Below are 25,313 nucleotides of genomic sequence, written 5' to 3'. Positions count from 1 at the left end.
AATGCTGGTCTTTTGATGTTGTTTTTGATTGGTGTTTGATTCGTGTTTTATTACCCATTGACAGTGAGTATACATGCTTAAAGGCTCCATTGGGAAAAGGCGGTAGTGAAGGTTTTTTTTTTTACTGAAAAGTCCTTCATTTTAGTTTTTGCTGGCTCTTTGGACCATTGTAAGCTAATTGATAAAGTGTTAGAGCTGCATCAATTAATGAAATGTCAAAGATGGGGGGGGGGGGGAGGGGGGCATTTGGTGATATGTGAAGATGGTCTAGTAAAGGTTTGGGGAGATTACTGAACAGGTGGGTGGCATTGGCTGAATATTATAACGGTGGTGTTGTGCTGTTGGGGGATTTTTGTCCTTTTAGGGTCACGCTGGGTGCCACAGATAGTTGTCTGTCTGTGTGTGTCTGACTGCCACTCCTCCTATCTGCCTTCACACCATCTCTGGTCATTGTTGCAGCTGTTGCGGGCAAATCCCTTACAGAATTCAGTGTGTTGTTTGTACCCATCCCAAACACGTCTCAGTTTCAAGCTAAGCTCCATAAAAAAGATTCCATTTCCATATCCAAAAGTTCTCGTTACGTTAAACATTCCATCAGTCTGGAGCTCTAAAAGAGTGAAGGGCTGTTTCAGTATTATTATTGTTACCTAGAACTGGGAAACCATGATCAGTATTGCTATAATTAGCTTGACAAGAGCTTGTTATCAGACAAATGCCTGGGAAGAAGAAGGGGAAGATTAGACATGTTTGAGAATGGGATTTATACAATAGAACTTTAGAACTTGAACTGTGAATGTGGTTTGTTTTTACAACAAATTTAGTTAATTTATATACAAGTATTACAATGCACATATACTGTTATCCCATCTAGGGCCCCCCCTGCGTTGTTCCCTGCAGTTCCTGGGGTAAGCTCACAGTCCACCAGAACCAAGTACTGATATGCAGATATCGAAGGATAATGAAGATATCTAATCAACTTAATAAAGGCTATGGATAAAATAGAAGCAAAATATTTAAATATACAAGTAAGTTACATGTATATTTTACATGTTCTATTTTGGGTACGCCATAGAGTTGGGTGCTCGATTATGTTCAGAATCGTTATGATCGAAATTGCTATTTGTAATTAATTGTATAAAGTTTCAAAACTATGGCGTCTTCGCTTTGGGAAGGATGCTACGCTGATAGGAAGATGTGTGGAGCCGCAATGGCACCTTATGTCACGTGATTCTGCAGTTGCATGCGGAACCGTGACGGTTGTTATATGCGACAAAATGACCAGATGCCACGCGCCAAACTTTACGTTTTCTGGATGATTCACGTTGCAGTTTAAGTTTTACTAGACGTTTTTGCCACCATAGCAAGAACTTTGACTTAAGATTATTTTCACAATGGCCCAGATAATAAGACAGTTATACCAGTGACAAGGAACCCTGATGTTTTTTCGGGAGAGGGGCGTGTACTAATTATGCTTGCTGTGCAACAGAATGAGTTTTGAAAATCCCACGGATGGGGCCGAAAGCTATCTTGCTCAACAGGAAAATGAACTTGAAGCACTTGCATCGATCTTTGGAGACGACTTTGAAGATATACGAAAAAAACAGCCCTGGAAGGTATTATTTCCGGCTATAACTTGTTATAGAGTTTTCCAGCTTTGCCACTGAGGTTTTATATTTTTAAGTATCTGTAGTCCTATAAAATGCGGAGATGTCACTTGTAAATGACATTGCATATTCTTCTTTCGGGTGCTTTTCAGGTTAAACGCCCACCTGAGGTATACCTTTATCTGCGACCGAAGGGACTGAGCAACGCGAAGGAGAGCTACGTTTCGGTGGACCTGGAGGTGAAATGCCCACCCAATTACCCAGATGTGTAAGTGCTTTCATTTAAAACTGCACGGTGTCTGATGTTTTTAGAAATGACACTGACGTGATTCTGTATGACGACGACACCCTGGTTTAAATTGGAGCCGTTGTATTCCAGACGACATTCATTTTTAAAGTCTGGTTTAGGCTGTTTATTTTACCCTGACGTATTAATTTTATCCATGACGTAAATACTTGTAGTTTGTATTGAGATGAGCTTTTCCAGCTGTTTGTACAGTATAGTAATAAAGGGACAGCCGCAAAAGGTCAGCTGCAGAGTATAAACATTCTCATTCCATGTGAAATCACCCAGTTTGAGAAATTTTCCTGGGCCAGTCTCTCACATTCCCTTGAAGAAATTCACAGGTACTCCTATATCAAACATAGCTTTGAAACTACAGCCCTTTGAAAATTTGAATCAATTTTATGCATTTTGCTGAAGAAATCTTTTGGTTCAGTCATTCATTTCTCCTTTGATATGGCACGTACCGCCTAGAAACTTTGTGATTAGGGCTGACTTTTCCTGTAGAATTCATGAGAAGCTCTGAAAGGTTGCATTTTGTTACATTTGGATTTTTTGGCCATTTTCAGACCCTTGTAGCAGGAAAAATATACAAGATACAGCTTGGAAGTTGGATCAAAAAATCGATAATTTCAAAGGGATGTAGTTTCAAAACTATTAGAGACACAGACCAGATTTCTCTTTAAGTTTAGTACAAGGTCACCTGTGAATTTCTTCAGGGGAATCTGAGAGGGTGACCCTCTGGGTGATTTCATGTGGAATGACCCTGTTGCAGATGTACAAGAGTTAGCAGCAAGCGTGAATGGGGTCATGGTTGACAGCTTTTGTGTTTCTGCTTCTCTGCTTGAGCACATCTTCATTGTCCTTTGAGTGGTTGTTGATGTGAACCTTTGATCCACTTTGACAGCTCAGTGGGATGAATTCCAGAGCGATGCAGCTGTTGCCGTTAGTTAACTGCCTATTAATTATTTTTTTGTTTGGTCATCAGACCTCCAAAAGTTGAATTAAAGAATGCCAAAGGCCTTTCCAATGGCAACCTGCAGAACCTCCATGTGGAGCTGACCAAGCTGGCTGCTGAGCGCTGTGGTGAGGTGGGTTAAACTCCTGTACCCCCCAATCCCCTTTAAGATTTGCCTAAATTTTGTAGGCTGTGTGTGTATTTGAAATTTCAGCTCAGGCTTCATTTTTTCCCTCATGTTATTATTTGTTAGATGTCATCATCTGTTCATTTTGATTGGACCTTCATGTTTACTGGGCTTCATTTGTTAAGTAAGGATTTGACCTGTTCATTTTAATGTATTTTAACGGCAGTAGCACCAGTGCCTGAGTTTGCATAACGATGGAGGCTCATTTCATGGCTCTGGCTGTCGCCCTCAGGTGATGATCTACGAGTTGGCCGACTACGTGCAGGGCTTCCTAACCGAACACAATGTGCCACCACCTCGCTCTTTCCATGAGGAGATGCTGAAGAACCAACAGCGCGAGCAGGAGCGGCTGGTCCAGGAGGAGCAGCGGAGGATCGACCTAGAACGTCACAAAGAGGAGCAGACGGTGAGGCCTGGCCTGCCGTGCCGGTGGCTGTCTGCTCCAGCCTCTGCTAACCACGATGCCTGTTGCTTCTTCCAGAAAAACGAGATCTTGGCAGAACTCCAAAGAAGAGAGGACGAAAAGAAAGAGGAGAAGAAGCGGAAAGTAGCTAAACAGGTACCAGTGCTGGCTCACTCTTTGGTGTGGTTCTGTGAGCGACTGGTGGTTCCCATATGAAATCTTTTACAAACAAAGCGGCCAGGAGCGTCCCCGTGAAATGTGTGGCCTTTCAGTCCGATTGTATATTTCTCCATTTTCCAATACCTTGCTTTTTGCCAATCCATCATGCCACTGACCAGGAGCGCTTTGAGAATGCAGACCAGCCTGCCTCGGACATTCAGGTGCCGGCGCCAGAACAGTCAGAGACCCGAAAGGGCTGCACCAATCGGCGACGGGCAAACTCCAGCAACCGGCACAGGTAGGAAGCTGCCCCACACTGCTGCAGTGTGCTTTGGTGAAGCTGACTGATGCGGCTATTGTCCCTGAGCTCTGTGCACTCGATTCCAGGCGGGAAACGCATCATTCCGTCTGCAGCGATGATGGCGTCCGGCAACAAGAGGTGCTGCATTTCAGTAACAGTGCCTTGGGGGAGATCAAGGTTCACAAAGGGAGACTCATTGGTACGAGCTGGAGTTCTGCATATGAAAACACAGGGTGAATCCTAGTATGCGTTCTTCACCATGCTTGTGTTCTCATGTACCCGATTTGTGTCATCTTCCATTGCCGAATGGCAGTTCCAATACAAAGAACACAAGTACAGAGGATGGTAAAAACCCTCGATGTTGGTCTTGCCAAATATCAGGGATGCGTCGGTTGCATCCTCGCTGAACAAGACCAAACCCGTGATTCATTCTTACCCCAAGTTATTTCTTGGAAGGCAAGTTAGCAAGACTGGTCTTGCCTAGTACGGTCTTTGCTTTCTTGGTATTGAGATTAACCCGTACAGTGTGTAGGGAGGATGCGTCTTCCTGCCTTAGAGTTTAATTGTATAGCATGTAGGGCAGCCTGGAGCCTAGATGTGAGATCATAGTGTAAATGTGTGTTCACTCTGAGTGTATCACAATGGTTATCAAGCAGTGGTTACCTCCAGGGTATACGTTTGCCTCAGTTACCCAGAATGCTGTGTGTGCTCCTGGCAGGGGAGAGCGAGGCGCTGAGCCGCAGTGTGTACCGAGCTTTCGATGCATCCTCTGGGGACTTCACTGTGGTGTATGAGTGGACGCTGTGTTGGAACAAGAAGATGGGCAAGTTCCTTACAGACCAGGAGAAGGAAAAAATAGAGAAGTGCAAAAAACAGGTGGATAACATGCTCTGAGCAGGATGTGTGTATTTATATTATAACAGCACTGGAAAGTTCTAGATCTGGGGTATGTTTCCAGAAGCATGCAGCTGAATGGTTCCAGCTATCTAAGTTGCTAACATGAGCTTTTGGGAAATGTACACCTGTACTTTGCTGTCATTTGTATTTGATCCAGCACTTTTTTCCTAACTCATTCTTTGATTCCGCTGATGTCCCCTCCCAGATCCAGGGAATGGAGAGCGAGCTGAACTCCCTGCTGAAATTGGAGCACCCTCACCTGGTGCAGTACATGGCACTGAGTCACCGAGAGCTGGAGGACAGCTTGGTGGTGGACCTGCTGGTGGAGCATGTGACTGGCCACAGCCTGTCCCAGACGTTGGCTCGCGGGGCCCCGCTTCCCACGGACCGGCTGCGGCAGCTCGCCGCCCAGCTGCTGAGCGCCCTGGACTACCTGCACAGCAACTCAGTGGTGCACAAGAGGCTGACAGCCTCCAGTGTGCTGCTGGACGCCGAGGACACCGTGCGCCTCACGGACTACAGCCTGTCCAAGCGGCTGGCGGATGTCTGCAAAGAGGACGTGTTCGAGCAGACGCGCGTGCGCTTCTCCGAGGCCGCAGTGCCCGCCAAGGCCGGCAAGAAAGGCGACGTGTGGAGCCTCGGCCTGCTACTGCTGGCGCTCAGCCAGGGGAGCGAGGTCAAGGAGTACCCTGTGTCAGTACCCAGCAGCCTGCCCGCCGACTTCCAGGACTTCCTCAACAGGTGAAAGTCCCCGCAGGTCCATTGAGGCCACTCATTCATTTCGTGGCTGGAATGTTAGCATTAATAATTCCTGGCACATGCTAGTTAAATATTAGTTTTCCGGGTTTAGCACCTGGAATGGATGTAGGTAGTTTATTCACACAGCCTTGTGGATTGTGGGCAGTGTGGGGGCCCTCGGCAGTGTGGGCAGTGTTCTGCTGTTTAATGACACCGCGGGCTTGGGGGCGTCAGAGGGTGAGGGGCAGCTTCCTGTGAACGTCACTTTTTACAGAGCCTGACTGCTTCTCAGGTTCATGCCTCCTCCAGTGATTTATTTATTGAAATTGTTTTTTGCTGCCACCTAGGTGTGTGTGCCTGAACGACGCGGAGCGCTGGAACACGCAGCAGCTCCTGAGCCACGCATTCTTCAACCCCCCATCCCCCAGGACCTCACCGCACTGCTATGACAGTCCAGAAGGTGGCCCCCTACACACCTTTTTATAAGCTTCAGCAGATCTGCAACTCGTACAGTGATGCTCTTTCCTAGTAAATGTCTCTACCTGAATTTGATCAAATGTTGTTGTACAGTTTTTCCCTGGTGGTGGGGAAAAATGAGGTCTTCAAGGTGATTAGCTGGCTTCCCACTGGTTAGTTGTTTCTGGGCAGGTAAACCAGCAGAGGATCGAACCACTATAGTTACAGTAATCCGCTTTATCCATTCTCTCTTCTGCATTCCGAAACGGCCAGCTGTTTCACTTTCAGCACTCGCACACTGCACTAAACAACTAACTACGGTGTTTTTCACTCGGCTGCTTCAAGACATGACCATACTTATGGTCATTGACACTAGTCACAGTATTCAAGCATTGTGCCATACGTCATCAACCAAAACAAACGGCTTCAAATGATTTAAGCAGTGGCTGCGTGAAGACTTTCTCATTAGCAAATTGAACAAATTACCTCTTTTTCAGGACCTAGAGATGCCTGAAATGTCTGGGAATTCACTTTTTCATGTTCTCATTTGCTCTCTCCTAGGGTTGGGCAGGTAATCGATATTATCGCTACTTTTTTTTTCTTATATCGATAATTACAACAAATTCTGTTTCCACTGGGTTGAACTGCATTATTAGATTAAAAAGCAAACACAAAAAAAACTTTTCTTTCCGTTCTGCGATTTGCACCTCCTGCCAAAAACATAGCTAAACCCTAAGACAGTGAACATGCTAAGTTCTAAAGTTTCTAGCTAAAAGCGCGTTACTCTTTAAGTTCCTCTCCGAAACTGCAATGGAAGTTCCCCTATCTCTCATTCAACTGGGGGGTTTAAAAAGTGAAAAGAATGCTGAGTGTTTTCAGTAGTTTTTGCATTTATGTCGTAACTTGTAAACACACGATAAAACAACATGCTAGACCCGTGTTAGATTGTGTCAATATTTGCGTTGCTTTGACGCCTCGCTTCACATCCCGCGCTCGTTTTAATTTTTAATGATTAGACATATTTAATTTTCATAAATTAATTTTCATTATGGATTCGTAAGGGCACATTTGTAAATGAACAGTGGCACCAACCGTGTGGCCAGTTTTCATGCGAACGGCCCACAAAGCAGAGGAATGATTTTCTTTCCCAATGACGGTAGAGGCCACTAAAAACACTGCAGACATTGTGCCTAAACAGGCAAATAGGAGCAATGCAGCTTTAGAAAATTAGACAAATACAACTAAAATATGACTTATAAAACATTATCAGTATCACTTGCTTGCCTTATGTCCTCCACCGCATCAACCCCTCTTTATTTACTTTGTCAGCACTATCACAGTTATTGGGCTTTTTAAAGAAATTTCAGCTGACATGCCATTGGTATTACATTAATATGCACACTCGCCACCAACTGGGCAAGTTATGCTAGACGTAAACCTGTACAACTTTTGACGAATATAGTGCAACTGTACGGATAGCGGAAATTATTTGACTGGCTGAGGTTTTACTGGAAATACATCAGTACCTCTGTGAGCATATAGCCAATTGGAATCTCAGCGCACACGGTCCCCCCAGGCTGATGTCCATCGTCTCCCTGCAGACGTAGGTGAAGACTTTGCTTCCACCGTCGTCTCCCGCGGACGCATCCTGGAAACCCCCTTCAGCACAGACATCCAGAAGCAATTCTCCCGCTACTACAATGAGTTTGAGGAGCTGCAGATGCTGGGGAAAGGAGCCTTTGGGGCTGTCATCAAGGTGTGGCTCCCTCGCCCCTTCTGGAGCTCATTAACGACCCTCTTCTTCCTGTCCTGCAGAATAAGCTTGTTTGGCATTTTGTTTGGTTATTTGTTTGGCACCTAATTTGTTGTTTTTTTTCACAGTTCCAAGCAGACAAAGGGTTTATCTTTCAGTGAGTCGTTCATTTTCTCCAGCGCCCTGTATCTGTGTCCCTCTGGCAGGTCCAAAACAAGCTGGACGGCTGCTACTACGCCGTGAAGCGCATACTGGTGAACCCGGCCAGCAAACAGTTCCGGCGGATCAAAGGAGAGGTGACGCTGTTGTCCAGGTTGAATCACGAGAACATCGTGCGGTACTATAACGCCTGGATCGAGAGGCACGAGAGGCCGTCCGTGGGCGTGCTGAGTAGCGATAGTTCCGAGATGGCGAGCTCCCCAGGGAAGCCCCCCCGGTGTGTGAGCCGGCCACGCAATGAACTGGGCCTGCCAGACGATGTGGAGGACAAGGCGCCCCCGCCTGCCCTGTCCAGCTCCGTGGAGTGGAGTACCTCCATCGAGAGGTCCACCAGCGCCAAGTGCAGCGGTGCCAACTCTGAGTCTAGTGACGAAGACGAAGATGAAGAGGAAGACGTCTTCTGCCCCTCCTTCCTGTGAGAACTCTGCTCTCTACCGAACACATTATTCGCTTAGGTTAAATTGGTTTTTATTGCTCCCCAAGGGGCAATTTGCTTTGCAGACAGCAGTCAACTCAACCAAGACGTATATAGCAATATGTATATCTAAAATTTATTTATATAAAAAAAAGTGACGACATGTGACTTGCCTTTTAAAATTTCTGTGTTCCATAAGTTAGATTTTAGTAGTCAGTAAATATCACAGTCTGTTAATTGGCATTTTATGATGGTATGTTGGTGGTGTTGGTCTGATTTTACGTGTCTCTTGCATGTGTATGTGGGTGGCCTATGTCTCCTCAGTCCCTGCAGCAGTGACTCTGACAGCGACATCATCTTCGACAACGACCACGGGAGCAAGGACAGCCTCTCCCAGGTCAGAGATGGCGGCATGTCCTTTTACCCCCGTTCACGGGAACACCAGCCGGCCTAATCCAAGGGCTTGCTCCCCACTTTAGGAGGCCCAGAGTAAGGGAAAAGAGGAGAGCGCGATGGAGAGCACGGACTCCGAGAAGCCCCAGCTTATCGCACATTACCTGTACATACAGGTGAGATGGTGTCCGGCACTGAGAAGGCGCTGCAGTTAGTCTCTTAAGGGGTCGGTGGCTGCTTAATGCTCTCGGCTCCCCCCCCAGATGGAGTACTGTGAAAAGAGCACTCTGCGAGACACTATAGACAAGGGTCTGCACTTGGACAGCAGCCGCCTCTGGAGGCTTTTCCGAGAAATCCTCGACGGACTGGCGTACATCCACGAGCAGGTCTGCCGCCTCATGACCTATAGGAAGACGTTCTGGCGCCCCCTACTGGCCGAACAGTACACTTTCAATAGAAGCAGAAAGCGAGGTCTTGTTTTTTCGAGGGCTACAAAAGGACACGCTGGTGATGACTGGGTCTTGTTGTGTGGCCACAGGAGTGGACGGAATGGGCCAGCTGCAGGCGTAGGCAGGTGTCCTGCCCAGGGAGGTGCTGTGCTCAGAGTGGATAATGGAGCATTCTGTTTTGTTTTTCATAAGTGTGGAAAGCCCCCCCCCCCCCACTTTCATACTTGCCATTGCCTTCTGCGTAATATGCAGCTGTGAATCCTTTTCCCAAATATATCTGTGTGGAGGCAACATTCAGTGAGCAGAGGAGACTTATGCTAAGCTGTGGCTGTAGTTGGAAGCCTTTTTCCCGTGTGAGACTGAATGTACATGTGCAGTATTGTCTAACTTTTTTTTTTTTTTTAGCAGGTTCTGTGCTGTCCTAAAGCCCATTGTCTCCTTAACAGTATGTTCTGTTCCACGTTTTGCTCACAGCCTTGCTAAACTAATGAGATTTTTTTTTTTTCTGCCACAAAATGTTCCCAAGCATCTATCTGACAGCCGCGTTCGCATGTGGGGGGGGGCATTGCACAATCCATCCCAAGGCATGCTTTTAATCATATCCCAGGGATCAGTTTTGTCCCGCTCGTTGTTCCCCAACAGGGAATGATTCATCGAGATCTGAAGCCTGTCAACATCTTCTTGGATTCCCAGGACCATGTGAAAATCGGCGACTTTGGCCTGGCCACGGACCATCCCGCTAATGTGGTACACATTTCCCGGGTCACCGGGCTTCCTCTTAACCAGACTTCATTAGCATAAACTCGCCCTTCCTGCTTCACGCTTTTCCTCCCGGAGAACTCTAGGTCTTGGTTGTGCTGCGTTGTTCTGTAGATGAGTGATCGTGTGTAATATCCACCTGCAATATCACACTAATGTCAACGTTTACATTCAGCAGAAAACAAACAAACTTGCTGGACCAGTGGAATGAACTTAAAACCAGTAGGTCTTCAAAAAATAATTCTTTAAATAACTAAGCTCTGTTAATTATACTTTACAGGCTGCAAGCAAACAGGAGATGGAGGAAAGTGGCTCTGTTTTGCTCATTAAACCGGACCCTACAGGTAAGGAGAAGCTCAAACTATTCCCCTTCTGCAGTTTTGTCTTAATCCTAATCAAACCTGCTGCTTTGCATCAAGTGTTTCTGAATTGAAACATTTTGTACCCCTTGATTCAGAGGTGCTTTATTTCGAGTTTGTGTAGAAGATTTGGTTTCCATTAATGAAATGGTTTGGGTTAAACGTGAACCTAACCACAAAGCTGACGAGGTTGGATTTTGAGTTGTAAGAGACCCTTAGATCCATGTCGCCACTCCGCCTGTGTTCCCAGATAACTTGACGGGCATGGTGGGCACCGCCTTGTACGTGGGCCCTGAGGTGCAAGGGAGCACCAAATCCAGCTATAACCAGGTAGGGCTAAGGCACTAAACCCTGACATGGTAGTCAGCTGTCACGTTCAGGCGCTGAACAACTTTGTTTTTTGTACTTTTTGAATCTTGAGTTTATCTTAGATGTAATGCAACAATACAAACCAATCTGTCTGTCTGTCTCACTGATAATAAACCAGTGAGCCAAGACATTACGAGCATTAGACTTATTGACAGGCGTTTGGGGCCGCGTAGCTGCAGGCCTGTCGGAATTCCCATGCTGGCCCTTGCCCACTATTGAAAGTGTCTGCAGTGATCAGCGTCAGAGCTGCACCTTGGAGCCGTGGAAGGTCACCCGGTCTTACGAGTCCCGTTTCCTTTAGCATCAGGCGGGTACATGTCGGGCATTTGTGGCATGAATTGGACCGACAAATTCCATCCATGGCACCATAGCCCTGCATGTAGAAGGATTCGGTGTAATTTGTGTTGTAACACGTTACCTTGGAAAACGATCGGCAGGAGTATCTTCTTCTCAAACCTATGACCAATTTCTGTACGCTGTGCATAGTAGCCATGGGGTTAAGTGCCAGATGCTAATGCTGTGTTAAGACTGATGATGATGATGATGATGATGATGATAAAAATGGTATTATGATGTACAGCAGGATTCAAGTGCCACAGGTGCTACATGCCCCACACATTCCTGTGTCTCTCTTCCTCAGAAGGTGGACCTATTTAGCCTTGGAATCATCTTGTTTGAGATGTCATACCGGCCCATGACCACCGCGTCCGAGCGTATTGCTGTCCTCAGCCAGCTGCGCACGGTAAGTCACCTGGGCCTGGACGGAATGGGATTTTAGGATTTTATGGATTTTAGACCCCTCATCATCTCAGTGTCACAATCGTTTACAGGAGTCCATCCAGTTTCCTGAAGACTTTCGGGGGTCTGAACAAGGAACACAGGTAATACTTCGTTAATTACAGGCATTGTGGGTTATGCCTATAGGCGTAACCCTGGCTGACTGGGTCCTTTGCTCACAGAGCCACCTCATGAAACCCCACGTAACACTTTGTAACAATCAGTAACTTAATGGCTTCGTAACGCGATGGCCGAGATGGATTTGAGCGCCTGTGGTCTCCGCCCACAGATGAAGGTGATCATCTGGCTGCTGAACCACGACCCCGCCAAGCGGCCCACCGCCGTGGAGCTGCTGAAGAGCGACCTGCTGCCTCCCCCTCAGATGGAGGAGTCCGAGCTGCATGAGGTCCTCCAGCACACCATGAATAACGTTAACGGCAAGGCCTACCGCACCATGGTCAACCGGCTGTTCAACCAGAGCGTCGCCCCGGGCATAGACTATGCGTACGACATAGACTTCCATAAGGTATGAATCAGGGTACCTCATATATGGCTTGAAAGAGCTGCCATTTGGAAAGCGTCCCATAGGTGTCACTCTCGAGCTTTGAGCAGTAAATGAAGCTTTGACCACGATCTTCCATTCATGCATGGATCGTTAGTCTGCTGTGGTTATTGAATTACACTTTATAATTGCATTGTTTGTCTCAAGTCTGCTGCGTTTCCCTTGATCTTGCAGGGGAGTTTTAATGCCAGTGCTGCCAGACTCCAACAATACGTGTATGAAACGATAACCAGGATATTCAAAAAGCACGGTAATCCTTGCATGCACTTTGTCATTTACACCATTGGCCAAAGGTTTTTCTGCCCTTGTTTCATCTCCTTCGGTCCACAGATACCCTAACCCCCCCCCACCAGTGTGCCTGTGTATCATACATCCTTTTTTCGCACCCCCCCCAGGTGCGGTGCGTTTTCAGACCCCCCTGCTCATGCCTAAGAGCAAGGCACTGTACGAAGGCAGTGACCTGGCCTGCTTCATGGATCACAGCGGCATGCTGGTTACCCTGCCCTATGACCTCCGGGTGAGCGGCAGTAAACAGGAAGTCTCTCTGTTGCATGGTGTCTTAATAGTGCAGCTGCTTTCTTTAGATGGATAATTGTAACCCTTCGTATCCACCCTGCAATCTTTTGTATTGTTTGTTTGTTTAGTTAAAAAAAGAAAAAAAATGTTTTTGGCCTCTAACCGCAGCTGGTTTTCGCAAGATACGTGGCCCGGAGCAACATTTCCAGTTTAAAACGGTAAAGTACCCTGGGACGTCCATTGTCACGACGGCTTCAGATCAAGATGCAGCTTTGCAGTTTTGCAGAGTGCTTTTTCTATAAAGTGCCCCCCGACCCCCCGCCCTGGCAATGGTCTCTGTGCAGGTACAGCATCGACCGGGTGTTCCGACCCCGGAAGCCCGACCGCACGCACCCCAGGGAGCTGTTGGAGTGTGCATTTGACATCGTCACCCCTGCCACCAGCAGTCTACTCCCTGACGCTGAGACAATCTACACCATCTCTGAAATCATCCAGGAATTCAGCACCCTGCAGGTACTGACCTGTTCGCACTGCCTAAGGAAGGCCTGTTGCTTTGTGACTGTGGTTTTATCCTGTTAGGGCCACATTTATACATTTTGTCAATGAATAGGGTTTCAAAATCTGCGTGTGATTTGCTTCTGAATAAAGAATCGTGGGGGGGGGGGGGGTGCGGAACATGTTTTCTTTTCTGTTTAAGTCCTGTGGTCTCTGGTGGGTAGGATTATAGTTGGGGCCGTGGCTGCATAGTAATGGTTTTGGTGCTGACAGGAGAGGAACTACAGCATCTACCTGAACCACACCAGCCTGCTGAAGGCGGTGCTGCTGCACAGCGGTATCCCTGAAGACAAGCTCCAGCAGGCCTCCAACATCCTGTGCGACACCATGGTTAGGCTCCGGTTGTTCGTGCATGTGAGATAGGAGACCCACGTCACATGCTAATATCCTCTTTCGCTTCCTCCATCTCTCAGACAGAAAAACTAACCCGGCGAGAGGTGGAGGCTAAATTCTGCAACTTGTCCCTCTCCACCAACAGCGTGAGTACCACCTCATGCTCTTACTGATTCGAGGCAGTCAGGAAGAACAGGCCCATAACTACCTCAGCGTAGTTTAGCTCTCCTTGGGATCCAGTGCTCATAAATGTGTAGTGGTGGCTGCTGTGGTGATGACGATGGTTTAACGACGATACACAACACTTATAACATCCCTGACCTTCGAGCCTTTCATTCGCAGGTACAGACACTTTACAAATACATCGAACAGAAGGGGGCACTCCATGAGCTGCTCCCCCTGATCAACTCCCTGACCAAGCGGAAAACAGCCGTTACCCAGCTAGCCAAGCAGGGCGTCAAGGATCTGGAGGAGGTCACTGGCCTGCTGAGGAAGTTGGGCATCAAGCTGCAGGTCTGTCAAATGTGCTCACCTACATCTGGGGCGCTTTCTGTAACGGTGAAGTCTCCTACTCACAACAGGAAGTGATGCAAGTGTCAATTTTTTTTTCTTTTTTGAACAGGTGGTTGTCAACCTGGGCTTGGTCTACAAAGTGCAGCATCATCGTGGCGTCATCTTCCAGTTTGTGGCGTTCGTGCGACGGCGCAAGCGCACCGTCCTCGAAGTCATTGCAGCCGGTGGACGGTATGACCACCTGGTGAGCTTCTCGTTGGTTGTTGGCATCTGGGTTGAGATTGATCATCGTATTGTCACGTGATTGTCATTATTGTCGTGTGAGAGAGTGAAAAGGATTTCAGGACCAGGGGTGGAGGAGAATCTCAGTAGAGGTTGGGCTGGAACCTGTGGGTGAGCAGGAGGCAGATGCATGGGCCAGGATGGGCTTTGTGTTATCTTATGTCTTGCCATGTTGAGTCATTCTCAACCCCAAGTCCAGCTGAGCTGTGATAGGCTCAGTGGCTTATGGTTTTTTTTGTTTTTTTTTTTTAATTTCAAAGTATAGAGGAGAGGGGAGACCAGTGAAATAGGGGACTGCTTGGTTTGCTGTGTTCCCTTGCTTTTAGGGGCTTTGGTATCATTTCAGTGATGTCTGTCTGCCGAACAAACATGTTCTCTGTGATGTCACCCAGTTCCAGGAGTTCCGTGGCCCCACGTCCCCGCCTGTCGCCCTCTCTGCCGTCGGTGCCAGCGTGTCTTTGGACAGGATCTGCGTGTCCCTAGCCAACATGGAGGAACCTGTGCGTTACCTTTCATGTGTGCAACGTGTCTGTTCAGAATGACTGACTCTTGAAACAAAAATTAGTCCAACGTAGATAATGGTATCAGGAAGGTTTTAAACTGCACATACTCGTTTTCTGTTTTCTTTTTAATCTTATTTTTATGTAGTACAAAAACCTAATAATGTTAAATGGCGCTGTGTTCTGCTGATGTTTGTGCATGCGATGGGAGCCGGTTCTCCTTCCCGTAGCCCTCAGTAAGGTGCTGACCTTCAGCACCTACAGTACTGTTACCTCACAGCATGGCTGCCTTCTTCACACTGCCCCCCCTCGCCCCCGTCACCGCCCAGCCCTCTGTTAGCTCCTGTGACGCCCTGGTGCTCCCCATGGGCCACACCTCCATGAGTCGAGCCATCGTCGTGGTCCAGAAGCTGTGGAGCTGCGGTGTCTCCGCGGAGATCGTCTACGACTTGTCTCAGGTCAGCCGTCATCTTCGCTTCCCGCTTGTGCTTTGTGTCAGTGTCGTTTCTCAGGCCATTTTCTACCAAAAGAGGGCGATGTCACTAAGGTCTCTTTCTTGGAAAAGCAAAGATATTCAGTTGATAACCCAGGTCTTCGCTTTAAAAGGAAATTTGGTAGAAGGATACGAACCATTCAAGAGGCTAATATCTGCACTATTCACTGTTGCTTCAGAGACGTGTAAAATATGTCAGTGTTGGACACATGATGCTACGTTAGCCGGGTGTATTGGCTTCCTGGGAAGGTTGGGGGGTCTCCTGCCCCCCATGTCTGTAGCTTGAATGTCCACCCCATGCTTATATGGGATTCCCTTGGTTCTCACTGGCCATTTGCCACACCGCTACTGGTAATTTAAAATTGGAATGTGGCGAGTTTATTTCTCAACCTTTTGCCATACTGGTGAAGGTCAATCTCTCCATCCTGACTGTAGAAGTTTTTGTGTGTGTGTGTGTGTGTGTGTGTGTGTGTGTGTGTGTGTGTGTGTGTGTGTGTGTGTGTGTGTGTGTGTGTGTGTGTGTGTGTGTGTGTGTGTGTCACACTACATATGTTTTGTGATACACTGTTTGCTTTCCAAGTTTTCACGAAAATATCGTAATACTACCGCAGTCTGAACTTGGAAAAGCGGGTGGAAACTACTGATGGCTCATTAGCCTAGCGGTCGGCTCTGAAGGTGGCCATGTGCTTCAAATGACGTCCAGACAAAACGAAACTCAGCATGTTGGCCCGAACGATCTTTCGTTGAAATCGTTGTTTTGGCAATACGACGTATGAAACGTAACTGCTGCGGTGATCACCGTTTCGGTGCACCGCCTGTACATGGTCCCCAAAGCAAACGTTTTCGTTTGTGCTGATCCCGCTCACTGTCCACGATTGGCTGACATAAATGTGCCGCCCTGGAATGGGGCACCTTGGCATGCTTTGCACTGCACTGCACTTTAAATATTGTAAATTAATATCTGTATCTTGTATTCTTGCTAATACTAAATGTCAACTGATATTTGCCATGGAATGCGCATGTTTCGTAAGCATGTAACTGTGAGGGTCATGTAAATCGCAGACCTCCCAGTCTGCGCCGCCTTTGCAGTTAAACCAATAGTGGCTTTTAATAAAGAGAGCAGCTTCCATTTTGAAACAGCTGCCCTCTGCTTTATTAAAATTACTTACCACAGTATGTTTATTTAGAATCGCTATGGACGCTTTTCCACCGCGCCAAGTCCTGTACTTTTTGGTACTTTCGCTTTTCCATTGGCTCCCGATCGAGTACCAATACAAAAGTTCCAGTACCGAAAGTGCCAAACCAGCTGGGGTACTTCTCTGGTACTTCGGTACTTTGGGGTGGGACTCGAAACGCTTAGATTTTGGTTATGAAAGTAGCCTGCCTCTGAAACACAATACAAATGACGCCTTGAAGACTTGAAAAATGCTGTAAAGAAAATAAAACAAAAAATTTAATCGGAAATGGTTCAGATACAAGAAAAAGATCAAGGTGACATGACAAGAAATTTAAATCCTAGGAATGTGATTTTATTGTAAATGTAGTGATGTGGTTGTAATAAATATTGGGGTATTTATAAAACAACAAAAATGACTTCATAAATTTCTCACAGAACCGTCTGAGTGATGTAGAAAGCAAAGGATGAAAATGATTATAATTGTCTTGGAGAATGCAGCACTCATGCAAAAGTAGCAGAGGTAAACTTTAAACAATTTTTTAAACATTAGATAATCTATAAAAGGAATAATTTTTATTATGGTTCTACTTTTTATTCACATTATCAAATGAACAAAAACAGACACATACATGACCAAAAACCACACAAAAAATACGAGAGGAAAAAGAACAATGCAAGCAAACAAAAAGGGGGTGGGGGGGCAGATCAAATAATAAACATAAACCTTATCGACCCAGAGTATCATTAATTGACAAGCATAGTCCCATCCATGCACTAACCGAGGATAAGCTAGCCTTGTTCAGTCAAGCTGTGGTCTCTTCTAAAGTTGAGCAAAGATACAATCCAGAAACTCTTCAAATTAGTGTCTGCTCGAAACCACAGTCGAAGGATTGCTTTTTCGGCGGCAATGAAGCCTGCAAATAAACGCTTTTCATGTAAAGTAAGCCCAAGTGCAGAACTATCATTTAGTAAATGGAGACAAGGGCCCAACACCTAAGCAGCACCAAGAAACATATGAAGGACATATTTCCAAAATACGTATATGAAGGGGCATTCCCGAAACATGTGAAGGATGGTGCTTGTGACAAAGGAATAATTAAAATTTCCAAAACTTGCTGTTTTTTTTTTTTTTTTTTTTTCTCCCATGACAGTAACAGAGTAAAAATATTTTAACGAAACACTAACCCCTGCGCTATAATGTTTGTACAGAATTTACATTAAGAAATCCTGATTTTAATATAGCTAACTAGCGATGTAAGTATTGCATGTGCATCACATGTAATGTTGGAATTAATATCACACATGGTGCAGCCTTATAAGATACTACAGTAATTTTTCAAATTCTGTACCTTGAAGTACTGTACTTGAAGTAGCCAAAGTACGGTACCTGTTGCCATGGAAAATCCACTTATTTGGATCTGCTGCATCAAAATCATTCTGCTCCTCGGATTGTGCCGTGACATAGGACGACCAAGATGCAACCGGTTGTTTTTGCCAACGCATTCGGTTTGATTTTGTCCGGATGTCGTTTGAAGTACAAATAAATGTGTTCTCACGCTTTCGGTTTAATAATGATTTTGTGACTATGGAAACTCAGTACACTAATACTCTAGGTATTCTGGTTTTCTTCCATAGTCCAAAAACATCTAGTTGAATCAACATCTGTAAATTTACCATTGTATGTGTGTGTGTGTGTGTGTGTTCATTGTTGTATTGGCTGACCATGACCCTGTATTGGATAAATGGTTATAGGAGACTGGATGGATGTGTTAAAACCCCCCCCCCCCCCCCCCCCGTCCCTCACACCAGTCACATGCTTCATGTCTATGTTACAGCCCGGCTGCAGAGAATCCTTTTATGCCCCCCATTCTTGTTTCTCCCCCTTTTGTCCATGTTAGTCTCCATTGTTGTCCACATCCCGCCTCCCCCCACCCCCATGCCTGCATTCGCACGTAGTCGAATTCTCACACTTCTCTGACTTTCCCGCTCCATCGCTGACTCATGCCCAGACTTTTTCATTTTCCCTGAACCCCCAGACTCTGGCGAGGTGGGGCTGTTGAATGCTGCCGCTGTGCCAGCTGTTCGGCACATACTCGTGCCGCGTCGGAGTGCCCGCCGGCCGCCGCTAATTCCCAGCCCTGGTGCATTTCCAGGAGTTCGACTTTCACCGCCCAAATATGGGTGCCGGTGGCCATGTGCTCTCCGTTTTGTGGCATGTGGCTAAAAGCCAGTCTGGGTAACCATGGCCACGGCTCTCCACATCCCGAAATCCTCCAGCTCTGGGGATTGTAGTGGGCCGCATCATGATGTCAGCTTCTCTGACATCTGTCGACAATGGCAGGCCTACTAAATCCTCCCCCCATGTTTGATTAGAGCCATTCGGCGTCCGATCGTAGTCGTGGGCCAGTGAGATGCCTGCCTGCGACGAGGATCACGTGAGGCCTCTCGTGTCGGAATTGAACGTGACCCGCATCCGTTCCTCGCCAGCCACTGGAATTTATTACTCAGCTGCAGGAACATTTGTCTCGTGTGGTAATCCACCATTCTATAACATGACAAACCCGCCCCCCTTCCCCCACCATGTTTGGTTCTGGATTGGGTCTAAGTGCTAGTGAGATGTGGAGGTACAGAAAAATCTGCCCAGGAGTAGGAGACTAGCGGGGTCCCTGGCAGACGATGTGCCTCTGATTCTGAGTCAAGGCCCCAGGCTGGAGTTCAGCTCAGGACGTCAGTGCTGTGCCGGGTGTGGAAGATCGGGCTGGGGCTCCGCTGCCCTAACTAGCAGTGTTGGTGTCTTCAGCCCCAGGAAGCTGTATTGGAGCATTCCCGCCAGGCTGGCATCACCTGCGTGGTGCTGGTGTCAGACAAAGAAGGCAGCTACGTCAAGGTGAGTCCATCCTCCTGTGCCTTGCCGCGGCCACCTCGTCCCCGGGGGAAAACATGGTGAAACACAAGCAAACTTGCACCTTTGGGCCAGTGAGCACACTGTTAAAATTCTCCTTAGTTCACCATGTAGTTATTCCGAGATGCACGGTTATTTCGAGGTGTCTGGTTATTTTCAGATACCTGTTTATCCCAAGCTTTCATGCTTCTACTTGATACCATGAGACCCCATTTCTCTGTCCTGGCAACTGTGTGCTAGTTCCTCCTCAATTATGACTCTCAATTTGTGTTTAAATGGATTGAAATAACTGTAAAGTAAAAAGTGATTACATATTTGAGTCTTCAGTAAATCATTAATTTAATGGATTTAATTTCCCATCCTCCATGAACGATCACAAATTTAGTTGAATACAAAATTAATCGTTTTAGTCAAAAAGGATCAAATCATGGCAGTGTGATATTACATACGGCATTTTTTTCGCTTTGCTCTTTTTAGCATGTGTCATGTCGGAAGTGACATGTTCATTAACGCAGTTAATGTGCAGTGATGCATTAAATCAGATTCATTCAAAGCCCAGCTGGACTGAAACCAGATTTACTGTGGTTGTCATGAAGTGGCATTGCGTTTGTGACTCCGTGGATGGAAGCCAAATGCAGTGTCTTTGTCATTTTATCTAAGGTCAAGTCTTTCGAGAAAGATCGTCAGTCAGAGAAGCGTATTCCGGAAACAGACCTGTTGGATCACATAGTCCAGAAATGTCGGACCAGGTCTTTTGACGAAAGGAATGGCAGGTCTGTGCATCATCTCCCTATAGCAAATAATGTTGTGATAAACTGATTAGCTCTGTGTTTTATTGAAAGTGTGTTTTTTTTCTGTCATAGGGATATGTGTGAGAGTGTTTCCCTTCAAAACCCCAAAGGATCAATTCTTGCTATCTCAGGTACAGTGGAGCCAGCTGACTCGTAATGCACTGTTTGGAAGAATTATGAGGTGTTCTTACACAGTTACGTCTGCACATCAGCGGGGCAGAACACTAAAGGCACCAAGCTTTCATGAGGGAGAGTAGAGTTCTGTGGAATAATGCAGTTATGTAACTCCTCTGCTTCACTGGCGCGCCCTAACTTCTTCTGTGAATGGAGCAGTGTGTTTTTCACAGTTGGTGTGTTCATTGTACCCCGAGCTGCGACCTTTGGCCTTTTAAACACCCCGGTGGCTCGAGACGGGTTGTGGACCCGTATGAGATGGATTGGGCGGATGGGGTGGGCCTAACTATCAGGGGTGTTAATTTCTTCACTCCAGTGGCGCTCCTTGATTTTTATGCGATTCCATTAAAAACCATGCTCATAGGAGAAGCACCCCATTATAGTTCAGAATTAATGTTTTTGGGCTTAACGGCAAAGCCAATTGTTCCTTAACGTTTCCCACCTGCCCCGGCTACCCTGTGCCACATTTTTAAGCATTTTTAAGACGTAATAGTAAAACTATTTTAACGTTAGCTGTGGCTGTATGAGGCCCTTAATAAAATGGGCCCATGGAAAGATTTTTCAGCATTTTTTTGTGTGTGTGTGTTGGAAGTGGGGGGGGTGGCAGGATGGGAGTGCTGCTGACTTGGCGGGGGGGGGTCTGTTTTCGGCAGGGTCATCAGAGCCATACGGGAGCAGCATCGCCGTGACCATGAGCGTCAACATCATCGCTCCTGAAAAGGTGTCCGCCAGCACCAGAAGGCGCCATGAAACGCAGGTGGGTTCACTGCTTGGGGGGGCAGGGGGGGGGGGGGGGTCTGACTCTCTCCAGTCTCTTCCTTTTTTATCCTGAAACTGTGTGACTTTTAAACATGTTCCCTTGGTATCGGGGCCAGAATGTTGTGTGAGAATCTTTTTCCCATTAAGAGGTAAATGGTTCCCAGTGGCTCCCCATTACGGTAATGATAAATGCGACGGCCCCTTTTCTCTGTGCCTGTTTCTAGATACAAACCAGGCTGCAAAACCTCGGTAGCTATTTGCAGAATAGAAGCAGCAATATCGAAGTTCTGGCGGTAAGTGACCCGTTACTCCGTCTGCGCTTCTTTTTCAGTTAAGATGCCGAAAGCCTGTCGGAGAAACGCGTGAGATCTGGGTTGTATTTTTGGCAGCATGTTGTGTACAGGGGTTCAGCGCAATAAACAGAACAGAAGGAGAATGGCAGTTGTCCGTAAATCACTTATGTTTTTGTTTAGTTCGTGATATACTAGGCAAAAGCTAAAAAAAAAAAAGCCAATCATTTAGCAGATCGTAAAATGTGTGATTTATTGCCGTGTGCAAACATTGTATTTGTTGTTATACGCTGCAGGCTCATGGGAGGCATCGAAGCCTTGTTCTCTTCGCACATTCGTATAGATTCATGAACAAACGCCTTTTCCCCTCACGAGTAGCTTCACACGTTGCACAACACAGCACCCCAACATGTCTGCCTTTCGAGGCTGATTCTTGACACCAGACTTCTGCTTCTTATCCACGTTGTGAGGCATGACATTGTAAACAGCTCATTTTAAAATCGCAGCTTTATTGGCAAACGTGAAGTTTTAGGCCGAGTTCCTTCTTCCGAAATTCTTCATTTTGTTTGGCCTTAGAGGTGGTCGTCAGAGATGAGAGATTGACGTTCTGTTTAGAAACTATGCGGTTGTGTTGGTTTATTTGTAGGGCTAGTTTAGCCTGCATCCAAAATCATTTTTTGTAGCAAGTTAAAAGCCTCAGGTGGTACTGAAGTTGTAAACCCTGCAAGGGCTGGTACGTGTTAGGCTCTGTGTGGATTTGGTAAATATTTACTGCCCGTTGCTCTCTCTCATACATCAGTGTTAATCTGGTTTCCACTGGGATCTGCAAAACATAAATTAAAGTTTGTCATGATAAAATGGTCCATTGTACCTCCCCCCCCCCCACACACACTCATACTCCTTTGTTGCTCTGTTTCAGGTTGACCTGCAGAAGGAAACACTCATCAACTTCCTGTCTCTGGAGGTGCGTGCTGAGCTGTTAGCCTGAACTAAAGACTCGTCACCTTTCTGGATGTCGGCATGGGCCAGACAGGACGGGGGCGACCTTGGGGGCCTGGTGCGGGGTAGGAAATGGGGAGGAGTCCCTGTTTACTGTGTTCAGCGATAGCATCAGAAGCTGCCAGCCCACCTTTCCGGCCAACGGGAAGCATCATGAGAGCAGAAATCCACAGGGCCCAGCACATTTCTAGCCAAATGTCTGGTGCAGCCTGTTAAACGACACGAGGAATAAAGAACCGCGACCGGCATACGATGCAGTCAAAGCTAGAGACCCTCTGCCGATGAGTGGGGGGCTGGCTCGGCCAATTGGCAGGCGGGTACGAGGAGCTTGCTCCTGGAGGAAACGTAGAAAGGCGCCTTCAGGAAGCCATCAGCACAGTAGGGCAGCGTATCAGTAGCTATATTGAAGGATTAGAGCACTTGGCTTTGTTTACCGGCAATGAGCGTGACTGTGGTCCTCACGCTGTCAGGCAGGAGCACGCAGTGAATAGCTGAGATGCCACGATGACGGGTCAGAACGCCGGTGCGGACTGCGTGATGTCACAGTGTCCCAGCATCCATCATCTTGTGTGTGTGTGTGTGTGTCTCCACCCAGTTTGATGGTGAGGAGCCGTTCAACATAAGCGTGAAGAACCTGCTTTCACGGCTCCCCAAGCAGCGCTACCTGAAGTCCATCTGCGACGAGATCCACCGCCTGAAAATAATGCAGAGGTGCGTAGCCTTCCGGACACCCCCCCCCCCCCCCCCCCCCCCCTTCACACCTGTTTGACTCCTGACCTCAAGCACAGCATCTCCTGGAATCACCACACTTTAGGATGAACCGCAGAGCATTTAAAAGCGGGGCAGCTGATTGAATTCGTGCCCTTATCTCCCCCTAGCCGGGGGGGGGGGGCCTGCACCCATGCTCACTCCTGCTTGTTCAGTGATGGGTTTCTCCAGCCTTAGATACATGAGCAGCCCATTCGTAGATGCTGAACCTGAACCCCCACAGGCACGTGCCACATCTCCTCTTGTGTGGGAGCTAGTCCTGGAACCTTTCTGAGTTTTTTTAGGCAAGTTCACCCCCCCCCCCCCCCCCCCCCATTACTTTAACGAGTCAAAAGCTGACCTTACGCCATGGAGAGGACAGACTTTGCGGACACTGCGCACATCTCCAGTCTTTCAAGGCTCTGGTGGCCAATGCCTGAGCACTTGCAGGACGGGGCTGTTTTGTTCCACCTTCAGATTAGAGTGGTGGGAGGGAGCTGAATGACTGCTCTCAGTACATCACCTGGAAATCATTTGCTTTTAATTCTCTCTTGTTTCTGGTCAGCCTTCTCTGTGGCCAATTACCTTTATTTGTGTGCCCTGACAATGGGGATATTCAGTGCGGATTTTATGCGTTTGTTTTTTTCCCCGTACGATTTTACCGCGGATCAGACAGCTCGGTGAGCAGCTGGCTGCTGGCCTCCTAGTCAAAGGCCTGCGCAGTCAGCAGCCCCCGACTGCGCAGCTCGCCAGTGAGGTTAACAGAGCCCCAACCCAGACCCCCCTTACCCTACATTACCCTTCCTCTGCTACGTGTGCCCCTTTGCCCTTTTCCCCTTAATCCTGCTGCTCCCAGGGCTGTGCTCTCACCGTCGTGTCTCTGTGTCTTGTGACAGAGTGGCCGTGGTCGTTTTGTACAGCTACAAGGACGACTATTACAAGGTCCTACTGTAATCTCTGGGCTGGACTGAGGGAGGGGGTTCAGCTCCATCGCCTCTACGAACATGCGAGGCTCTGCTGGACACCCACCACATGCAAAGCTGGTTGCACGTGTCGTTCCCTCGCCGACAGAAACGGTTTCTCTCCGATCAGCGTGTACCATTCCTGCACCTTGGAACCAACCTCGTTCATTATTTTAGAAAAAAGACAAAGTGTTAAATCGTATGAGCTGATGTTTGACTAAGTACAATTTGAAGAATAATGTTACATAATGGACAGTTTTATATTTTGGCAAATTAAGTTTTATTTACTGTGACAATAAATTATGTATTTTGCTTTGAATGACTCGCTGACTCCATATTACGACGCAGGTGTGCTGAGCTGCCATATTTCTCCTGTTTGTTCTTGTGTTTAATGGGCTGCAGGTAATATTTTCTCCTTAATTTATTTTGCAATTGTGCCATTTGGTGTGAAACTTGACACTAAGGTGACATAATATGATGAGACCTCACCAAGAAGGTGGGTGGGGGGTGGCAGGAAGAAGTAGATTCCGGTATCCGATGGCGTGCAGGTAAGGATAATTAGGGCCGTGAGACAGTGTGAACTGATTGCCAGGGGCTTGTGCCGGGATGGAGGCCGTGCAGTGCAGTGCCGGGCTGGCGTAAACACACCCTTAAGTGCTGTGCTGGGAGCCTGGGCCTTGTGCTGCTGACCCATACGCAAGCGTGCCTCCGTTTGGATGGTGCTACAGAGTGCAGCGAATCTGTGGATTAGCAGAGCAGACGGGGAGATGAGCCAGCATCTGCAAGTGCTGGTGGGACAATCACGACGATAAGCTTTGTGTCATAACATTTGTAATCAAGCTTCAGTCTTGTTGACGTGTCTTGTCTGCCACACATATGGTCCCTGCCGTGTTTCCCATCCGCCCTTGGAAAACGTTCAGAGAGTAAAGGCTGCTTCTTTTTATTATTCCTCCCCTTCCTGAGTGATTCATAAGTCCAGTTGTGTAGTAATATTTATACAATGTTTCCTTTTCCCCTCAGTGATTGTCAGTTGAATGAATGCTTTGCAGCAGCAGAGAACCAAACCCACAAATCGGTTGTATTGTTGGAACATTCATGGGATGCACATGTGTTAATGATGACATTCCTCAGTGTCAGCCAGGCTCGGAATCCCACCAGTCATCGTTGGGAATTGAGCTTGCGTGCCATAATTAGGATGCCCTTTGTGGCCTCTGGCATTTTGAAGTTGCAGCTCGTTTCCTGTGTATTTTCTATACGCCAATCCAAGTAGCCCACCTGA

General features: G+C 47.2%; 1 protein-coding gene across 3 annotated transcripts; it reads left to right on the top strand.

The window, feature by feature from the left end:
- The first annotated feature begins 1,254 nt into the window (after positions 1-1,254).
- Positions 1,255-24,353, top strand: eif2ak4 (eukaryotic translation initiation factor 2 alpha kinase 4). 3 transcript variants are annotated; one of them, XM_048975211.1, is made up of 39 exons: positions 1,255-1,613; positions 1,757-1,872; positions 2,876-2,978; positions 3,265-3,438; positions 3,514-3,591; positions 3,774-3,892; positions 3,982-4,094; positions 4,614-4,771; positions 4,998-5,533; positions 5,878-5,990; positions 7,588-7,742; positions 7,946-8,373; positions 8,698-8,770; positions 8,853-8,942; positions 9,030-9,152; positions 9,858-9,962; positions 10,255-10,318; positions 10,584-10,663; positions 11,343-11,444; positions 11,533-11,583; positions 11,769-12,005; positions 12,216-12,291; positions 12,437-12,558; positions 12,726-12,775; positions 12,902-13,070; positions 13,326-13,442; positions 13,526-13,591; positions 13,788-13,958; positions 14,068-14,202; positions 14,633-14,740; positions 15,070-15,198; positions 19,211-19,297; positions 19,973-20,085; positions 20,176-20,234; positions 20,931-21,034; positions 21,261-21,329; positions 22,246-22,290; positions 22,921-23,036; positions 23,969-24,353. In XM_048975211.1, exons 1-39 carry the CDS (start codon positions 1,488-1,490, stop codon positions 24,024-24,026), a joined length of 4,938 nt encoding a protein of 1,645 aa, XP_048831168.1. In that variant the 5' UTR covers positions 1,255-1,487; the 3' UTR covers positions 24,027-24,353. The 3 variants fall into 3 exon arrangements, 2 of the variants coding, with proteins under 2 accessions (XP_048831168.1, XP_048831170.1); XR_007382382.1 differs by lacking the exon at positions 23,969-24,353 and having other exon boundaries at positions 22,246-22,390; XM_048975213.1 differs by lacking the exons at positions 1,255-1,613; positions 1,757-1,872; positions 2,876-2,978 and having other exon boundaries at positions 3,377-3,438; positions 3,982-4,128.
- Positions 24,354-25,313: the final 960 nt, after the last annotated feature.

This window comes from Brienomyrus brachyistius, chromosome 14 (assembly GCF_023856365.1).
Source record: "Brienomyrus brachyistius isolate T26 chromosome 14, BBRACH_0.4, whole genome shotgun sequence".
In the NCBI taxonomy this organism is placed as follows: Eukaryota; Metazoa; Chordata; class Actinopteri; order Osteoglossiformes; family Mormyridae; genus Brienomyrus; species Brienomyrus brachyistius.
The sequence above is the reverse complement of the archived record's forward strand: the minus strand, read 5'-3'. Positions and strand labels throughout refer to the sequence as shown.